The sequence below is a fragment of the Pundamilia nyererei genome, unplaced genomic scaffold, assembly GCF_000239375.1.
Source record: "Pundamilia nyererei isolate P.nyererei 1_Seehausen unplaced genomic scaffold, PunNye1.0 scaffold00002, whole genome shotgun sequence".
In the NCBI taxonomy this organism is placed as follows: domain Eukaryota; kingdom Metazoa; phylum Chordata; class Actinopteri; order Cichliformes; family Cichlidae; genus Pundamilia; species Pundamilia nyererei.
Window position 1 is genome coordinate 1,452,026 of NW_005187403.1, and position 8,949 is coordinate 1,460,974.

At 39.8% G+C, this 8,949-nt stretch overlaps 1 protein-coding gene across 1 annotated transcript in view; it reads left to right on the forward strand.

Moving 5' to 3' along the window:
• lhx5 (LIM homeobox 5) overlaps positions 1 to 8,914 on the forward strand; it is a 14,166-nt gene extending 5,252 nt beyond the window's left edge. Inside the window, exons 4-5 of the mRNA XM_005720084.1 lie at positions 1,505 to 1,670; positions 7,123 to 8,914. Of these exons, the coding sequence (XP_005720141.1) occupies positions 1,505 to 1,670; positions 7,123 to 7,472 (516 nt within the window). The 3' untranslated portion in view covers positions 7,473 to 8,914. The remainder of the gene's footprint in view (positions 1 to 1,504; positions 1,671 to 7,122) is intronic.
• The last annotated feature ends 35 nt before the right edge of the window (positions 8,915 to 8,949 follow it).

An 8,949-nucleotide genomic window follows, 5' to 3' on the forward strand; every position in this document is an offset into this window, starting at 1 on the left:
CCACCCCCCATTCCACCTCTGCACCCTCCGCCTGTGTGTGTTGCTCGGAGCCAAAATGGAGGCTGCGTTTCGTCATCTTCCTCCCTGTTCAGTGTGTGTTAAATACCATTGCTCTCAACGCAGGGAGCCCTGTGAGCCACGCTGCTTCTCCAGCATGCGTATGTAATCCCTAAGCAACGCTCTCTCAAGGGAAGCGAGAGCATTTCCATAAAAATGTACCCTACAGTTAGATGATTGTTCTCAATAAGCAGGTGTTGCGTTTGCCGCTGGAGCACAGAGTGCAGAGCCTAAGTAGTTTTAGGTGTATGTGTGGAGGGGGATATGTGTGTGTGTGTGTGTGTTTTTCTTTTTTTTTGTGAGTGTGTTTTTGTTAATCTGTAGCACAGTGGGATTCTCCCTCTGGCATAGCCTAGCTGGTGTGAACATAGATCATTATGCAGCAGTGAAGCAAAGGCGAAACGAGATGTGTTATGTGCTTATAATTCAAAGACATTCTTCCATATGATGCACCGTTTTGCAATTTTGAAACCCTCCTTTGTTTGTCTTTGAAAGACAGTTTATTTAATCTCAGTGGTTTAACTTCATATGGCTTTGTATTTGGGGCCGTTGATATTACTTTGCTATTCATCTGAAATTTGCAACAGGAAACTGCCATCATCACTGGAAAAATGGAGCAGAAATTGTTCCTTTCTTGTTATTATTCAGTCATCGCTGGCTTTCCTAATTTTTCATTTTGATCCTTTTGTGCTTTTTTGACATGAACTCTAACACTGTAGCACAAAACGCCTCCCGATTCATTATGTGCAAACAACGATTTGATTATACCTATGTAATTCTTGTGTCGCACTGCAGAATGTTCATATGAGATTGAGTTCTTTGACTTTTTCTGTTAATGGCATTTTTATGGGTTTTTATACTTTAAAAACCCATAGAACCCATCAAGTCATTTTTGAAGCTGAATTTCAAGCATTTACACCTCAATTAATACAAATGAAAACAGGCCACAGCTAATTGTGGTACAGTAAATACAGTTCAAAATGGGTGCAGAGGTGCCAGATAATTGGGAGGCAAGTACGTTGTGTCATTTCTGGGAAATAGTTTGCAGCTTCTGAATAAAAGCTCTTTAAAGGAATCAATTCATTTGAATTTAATTGTGGAATTTGAAAGTGGTGCAAACTTCGCAACATTGAGCATTAACAGTAAGAAAAACCCTTAAAACGATTAGTTGGTCCATATGTAATTGTTTTAGCTTTTCAATTGTGGTTCACAGATTTATTTATTTTTTGTTTGTATTCACAACCCCAGTGTTACTCTCACATTAACATCATTTGTGCGTTTTTACAAGCTCTGCAAGGTTTGCCACAGTTTGAGTGAATGGTGATTTGAAAAAGGATGACAATAAACTACAAATTTGTAAAAAAAAAAAAAAGAAAAGAAAAGAAAAAGAAAAAAAGAAAGAAAAAAGATGAGATCGGCTGATAACTCAGACCCTGGTTTGTTTCAGGTCTGGTTCCAGAACAGAAGATCCAAAGAACGGAGAATGAAGCAGCTGAGTGCTCTGGGCGCCCGACGGCATGCCTTCTTCAGGGGCCCGAGGAGGATGAGGCCGCTGGGAGGCAGGCTGGAAGACCCAGACATCTTAGGACCTGGAGCCTACGGTTACTATGGAGGTAAGAAATGAACGCTGTGACAACAGATGCAGTGCTAGCACAAATTTAGTGCACACTTCTTGCTGTGTCTTTAAATACACTCAGATACCACACCTGCAGGTTCTTTACCTCTTGCAATATTAATGCGCAATATGGAGCGAGTGCAATAGCAAATATAATCTGTATCCCTGGTTTCACACTCAAAAAAAGGTGATATTGTGTAAGCAAACTGCAGTTCTGAGGAAAGCAGGTGCCTGGAGGATGTTTTTCACATTGCAAGTATATCACATAAATCTGCTATATATTAGAATACAGGTGGAGCCCCAGTGTACTTTATTGGATCATTTGCTTTCACATTACTTTCTTGAATCCACTCATCTTTTGTTCAGAGATGAAATGATCAGGACTTGAGTCTAAGTCTAATCTCGTGCACGCTGCACTCAGTTTGTGTGGTACACAATAACCAGCTAAGAAGCTTTTAACTGTTAACTGTTCCGAGCACAGCTCTGTAGTCTGGTTATCTCAGCGCGCCCAGAGGAATGTAAATAAAGTTTCAATCCTGTTGAACTGTCACATTTGTTACATAGCTAGGAGAGAAAATGCTAGATAGGAGCACATATGTTCCAGTGGGACACTTTGCAAACAAAGCTTGCAGCATGGGTGGCATGACTGAAGTGTGGTTTTTTTATTTTTTTATTGTTTTTATTTTTTTATTTTTGGCCTTTCAGAATGGTGAACTTCAAAAATGGCACCTGTAATGGCTCCACTATATTTGTGAGAATTGATTTCTGTGCCATTCAGCAATAGAAACACGTCTCCCTTCTTGTCTCTCTTAACTTTTATTCAGCATGAAGTTGCACCTAATAACCCTTTCCAAGATCACAACTTGTGAGTGTCATTCACTTTCTGAAAAGTAGCTAGCTTCCATCTTAAAAACACAGCTGTGAGAGAAGAATACTTGTTCAAAGAAAGAAAGGGTGAGTTCGATAAGGACGTAAAAATGAATAGAAGATTTATTCATTTTAAAGAGAGATGCATTCATTTTAACCAAAGCCAGACACATACCTCCATACAGGAATATATTTAGCTATTGCTATATAAGATAAGCTAGACTTATTAGTGCACTAATTTACTGACCATTCTAATGCAAATAACTACAACGAACAACACCCTGATGAAATATTTCTGCTGCCACAAGGGGAAAACAAGGCATGCATTTGCACTTATAGTCCAAAGGTTTCATAAAAAAAGGAGTTGGTTTGTTGCTGAAATAGATTCTCCAGTTGGTGTAGAGATTGTCAAAAAAACATTGCTTTTTAAAGGTCATAAAAAAATAAAGAGAAAAAAGACCCTTTGCTTCAAAAGAAAATAATCTCAAGACAAAAGAGCGAGATAACAACACAGCGCTAACGCAACAGCCGCCCCACACTGTACTGCAGGAATAAAGCCGATGCACCTGTCATGCATATCAGCAGTTTGTTTTTGATGGACAGTCTGTGAGCTGCTGTTTCCATACAGCACCTCCTGCACCTCTACCTGAAGGGCCCTGGCATTGAGGATACAATAAACCGGAGCCATCAAGGCTGCAACACAGGGAGTGGGAGGGGAAAAGAGAGGACAAAAAACCTCCATCCCTCGCTCTCATGTCTCTCGCTTTCTTTGCACTCTGCTTTTCACACCCTTTTGTCCCACGGCAGCGCAGGCCAGCCTGCTTGCCTTTATCTAAGCTCGCTGCCTCCTCGTGTTCCTCTGCTGCTGTTCAGAGCGAGCGATGCCTGTGTGTGTGGTATGATGCATCTGCATGTATGAGTGTAATTATAGTTTGCAGAGCTGACACTCCCCTCAGCACCTACCCTGGTCTCTCTCTCTCTCTCTTTCATCCGCACACACATGAACACACCACAAGACAAGCTTTTTGCTTATCCCCAAGGTCAGCTGAACTAGCAGGAGCCTGTTTGGGAAATCTAACAATTAGCTTGTTTGCAAAACCTTTGATTATACCTCCTGATAATTTATAACAAATAAATAAAACAAAATTACACACTACGACAAATAAATGCAGATTTTACAATTAGGCCGAATGTTTCTTGAGGTATAACCTGTTAGTTCTCGAGCCTCCCCGTTTCGACTGAAATAGCAGCGAGAAGAACATATGGTAGGAGTGGAGAAATGTTAGTGTAGCATCTGGGGCACGGGGATAAAACCTGTCATCGATCTCGGTTCACGGCGGTGCTGAAACCGAATAGATTTAATGCAACTCTGGGAGTTTGGAATGAGAAACAGGAGGCAGTTGAAGGTTTGTAGTAATTGTTGATTAGTAGATGCAAAAAGTGTATAAAGTAACAGGCTATTTGTTAAGCCAATCAATTCTTTCTAAACTGTTTTGGTCATTGCTTATGATGAACAACACACGAAATAGAAAATCACTTAATATTTAATCATTTTAAAAATCACCTTCCAGACTTTTTGCAGTGCAAGCACTGCCTGTGGCTACTTGTCATCTGAGTCCACTGTGCTGGCTGTAGTGGAAGAATAATTGCAGTGCCTGTTTGAAAGCATAGCTGTGTTGATTTAAGATCGATTCATTTTGTTTTTTCTAATAATAGGGGCACATATTCATATAATTTAAGTTTCTTGTATGTAAGGAACAGGTTAGCTTAAAGCTCAATATACAACCTTGGGAACAGCTATAGTCTGTCTTAGTTATTAGATTAAATCTTCCTGTCTGCAACATTAAATCTCAAAAAGTACAAATACAAACCCTTTTTCAGGTCGACTGCTGTATATAGGATATGAGCTCCCCTGAAAACACGATTTGCAACATTTTGGGTGGTCTCTAAAATACTGACAATATACTACTGTTGCGATTCTGCATGTAGAATTAAGCTATTATATTGCATGACTACGTGCAATCACAGTTTAATGTGAATTCTTATGGGTGGATTTGTTTCCTTCAGTCAGAGCTAGCATTTTCTTTTCCACTGTTTGTGCTGAGCTGGTCAAAAGAAGTCTTTGTGCTAAGCTAAGCTGAGTGGAACTGCCCTTTGGTGATTGCATTACATCTATGAGACAACCTCAAGAGTAGCATGGGCTGCCCTTAATAATAGCCTTGGCAAGACGAGTGTTCATCTTAAAGACCATAGTTGTTGCCAGTTTAAAACACTAAATGCACCATACACACTACATGCAAAGAAGTTACAGGGAGTTTGCAGGGTTGATTCAGTAAATGGTTACCGGCTTCATATCTGCTACATTATTTGATATGTTTAAATTTAGTATAGGTTTCTCATTTGTAGCCGAGACCAGAAGGTCATATTTTGTGTTTCGACTGGCAGATTTCCAGGTACTCTGGATCAAAAGACCATCTTATAAGCGATGATAATCCCTTAGAAAGTTGTTTTAATTATGCAGTCAACAGGGATAGTCTTTGGGGATGTCACTGTTTATTTTTGACACTCAAAACTCTTCTTCTACTATGGGAACCAGAAACAAAATTGTGCTGTAGAAGTACGAGCGAGGAAACACAAAGAGATGTCTGAAACCTCTAAGAGGCATAAGCATGCCAGTCAGTGTCATAGGTTAACCAGGAAATATTTATTTATCCAAGTATGCAATGAAGAACATCTTTGAAAGCAACAAAATCTGTTATTAATGTGTCAGTTGTTTGCTCTTTGTTCGCTTTGAAGTGAACGCCAGGAGAAGGTGCAGACATTTTCGGCAAGACGAACCACGACCTGGCTCAGAGTGTTATAGAGGAAGCATTTTAAACATGAAGGTTCTGCAACAGATATATTTTTAGCCATTCTGTATGATGCATCTAGTTGATCATTTTGACACTTTCTGCACTATAAGAGTAAATCTACTCTTATAGGTGTAACAACATGTTGCACAAAAATCTGTGCAATCAAAAGATAAATTCTATTGATGACAAAATATTTGGCTTTTTTTAATAATGTGACTAACGGTCCAAAAAGTCACAATGACCTGCTTTCATTTCATGATTATCACAGTAATGAAAAATTCACTTGTAACCATAAGCTAATCTATAACTTTGCTGTTTGTTGTATTTTATTTATTGGGAATTAATTAGCCTTCAAGTGGCTGAATAGGGTCATGACTGAAATCTTTCCCACCACATATTGTTGATCTATTTACAACTTGTTGTAGTTTATGTATAAAATATTTTTTAATAATATATTTTTTTCTGTTAATTATGGATTCCTGGCTAACAGAGCTAGAGTAGAAAGATTAACTACTGCAGAAGCATTAAGGCGAATACTTAATGCCCAAAGTGCTGATGGAGATGAATGGGTTAATGCTGTTAATTCATAAAAATGACTGAAACCCATAATTATTTACATTAGAAATTCTGAGAATGTCAAATAAATGAAAGAGTACAGGTATGCTGAATGACCTCACTTGGTCATTTTCATAATTAGGTAGTTTGGTTGAAGTCCAAAAGCAAATTCAAGGTTGTGGCGAGAGATTAGGGAAATAAATGTGTACAAAAATATACAGAATGAGCAGTTATACAGTTATTTATGATACTAATCTTATACAATATTAACATAACATTGATAATAAACCTTTAAATATCATGGTTGTCATCGGGGCTTAGCTATCGTGACACTGGATACAAACACAGTGGGAACATGGCAAGATGGAGTCACGCTGACACGATGCTGAAAGCACGATGTAGTGGACAAAACAGTGGAGAAAGGTATAAATAAAAAGGAGAAATAGCATGAAAAAAAGATTTCTAACGACATTTTAATGCCATTCTCCTTTTCTAACTTTTAACATCTGAGCTGTTCTTGCTAATTTTGCTTTTTTATTTTTTACTTTTTCAAAATTGATTTTGTGTCGTGAAGTGTTGGTCAGATGAAATGAATAAAAAGATGTCAAACTGTGTGGGACATCTGGTGTTGACCTCTGACATTTCTTTTGGACTGGTTGAATAATAATAAAAATAGCCATCAAATAATTCTTTGCTGAGTGATCAACACTAAAGTAGAGAAACCACCCGTAGTTCAGCAAATAACCACAACCCAGTAATGTAGACGCAAGCGACAGCGCTGGTGTTTGTCATCAGACCTGACAGAGAGAAGCAGCCGACAGGACATGGCAGGGCTGCAGGGAAGCTGGAATCTCATTTTGGAATTTCTCATCCAAATCCAGAAGTTTCTGTAGGGGAATCCATCGAGGTACACGCATGGCTGCGAGCTGAATGAGGGAGAGGGAGATGAATGCACTGTGTAAGAGGCGAGAGAACTGAGGTGGAGAGGTGTGGAGTTGTTTATACACTCAAATGAGGCTGTTGGAGACCGGTTGGTTGGGAATTGGACATGATCAATTTCACCACTTAGGTAGGGGTGGAGCCGTGTGTATAAATGTAGACTGCTTGGGGGAACTGTAAGTGTTTTATGTATCTGATAGAAAGTCTAACCACATGTGTTCTCTTCTTACACCACAGAATACCAAGGTGACTATTATGGACCAGGGAGCAACTACGACTTCTTTCCCCATGGCCCTCCATCATCACAGGCTCAATCTCCAGCTGACTCCCCCTACATCCTGGGCTCTGGTCCCGGAGCGATGGAGGGTTCAGGCCACCACCCGTCAGATGACCAAAGGTTCACGGACATGATCTCCCATGCGGAAACTCCCAGTCCAGAGCCGGGCTTACCAAACTCACTTCAGCCTGTCCCGGGGGAGGCATTCGGGGGTGGGCCCAGTCCTCCTTTCTCCTTGGCCAGTAATTCCAGTTACAGCGCACCAATGTCCCACCAAGGCCAGGAGATGGGAGAAACCACCGCTTGGTAAAGGACAAAAACACAGGGACCATTGCCTAGGCTGAATGTCAGCCTAGTTAATTCAGGAGATGAATTAAAAAAACAAACAAAACAAACAAAAAAAAAAAAAACCCATTGTGGGGTGAAAATTACAGCTCAGATTTTTATGGACTGATTTTCACAACTGATGAACTGATGGACAGAATCAAGAATGGGATAGCTTGTAGGAGAACGTAATATTTGCTGCCCAGTAGACACTCCAAAGCATATCCCTTCCTGGATTACTGGACTTGAAATATATATATTTAAAAAGAAAAAAAATGCGATTCCACCCAGCAAAAATGCTTCTCGCCTTCCCCTTGACGTTAACGACGGTATCATCTAATAGGGAGAAATGCCAAAGGGGACATGTTTAGTTCTCTTAGTTTCTCACCACCTTCTTTAAGACATTGCTTCAAAGCAATATTAGTTACCATTCTGTTGCTCTTCAATGCCACTTCACGCTCAGCATAACAAAGGAGCCGGTTTTGATACATGCTTTAATGTTCATCTACAAACACGCCTGTTTCAATCGAGGCAGCTTATTTTAAACATTCGCCAACATGTCAAATCAAAAGCTGCCACTTGATAGACACGCTGACACCTCCAGCACGGCACTGACATTCTCTAGCCCACGTCTCAGCTATAAGTCCCTTAATGCACACAAAGCGTTCTTGATCATAGCTCAAAAGAAGGATGTCTATACCATTATTCAAAACACGGACACAATTATACAGACACTTGTACCCACACACACACACATACACACACACAGACAAATCTCACACCCATCGAAGCGGCCCTGATAGTTCTGCTCTGCACACTGCTTCACCTGACCTTCCTTTTGTTACTGTCCCTTTTAAAAAACATGTTTTAATGGAATTGATTTTCAAAAGAACATTGAACCCATAATGGAGAATGTCCTTCAACAGCTGAGGTCTCCTTCCTCTAAAGAGAGAAAACAAAAGAGGGGGCAGACAACATCTGTGACATTACCGCTGTCTGCTCCGAAGCAATCATTGCCATCTAGTGGCCACATTTTTAAGGCACAGAGAATTAAAATAAGCTCAAAAGCGGCAGACTCGGGTTGTGTGTGTGTGTGTTTGTGTCTATCACTGTGTGTGTGAACATCTTTGTGCTTCAAAGGACAAATTCTCTGCATTTTATTTCAGACCGATCAGGGCCAAGTGTCACCACAGCTGCTATTTGAAAAGTCCGCCTTTGTGAAAACATATTAAAAGAAAAAATGATTATTTTTTGTCTCTCAATTCCTAATTTCAACTCCATGTCATTCTTTACTCTCTCAGCTCAATCTCATCTCTACACAAAATGTCTCAAACAGACCACATCTAACACGAGGAATGCTGTTTTTTTCTGCAATGAGTTAGCTCTACTTGAAATTTTGTTTTCAGATCGTCTGTATTTCCTTTCAACATTGTTTCAGATGTAGGAAGAATGTGTCTTTTTTT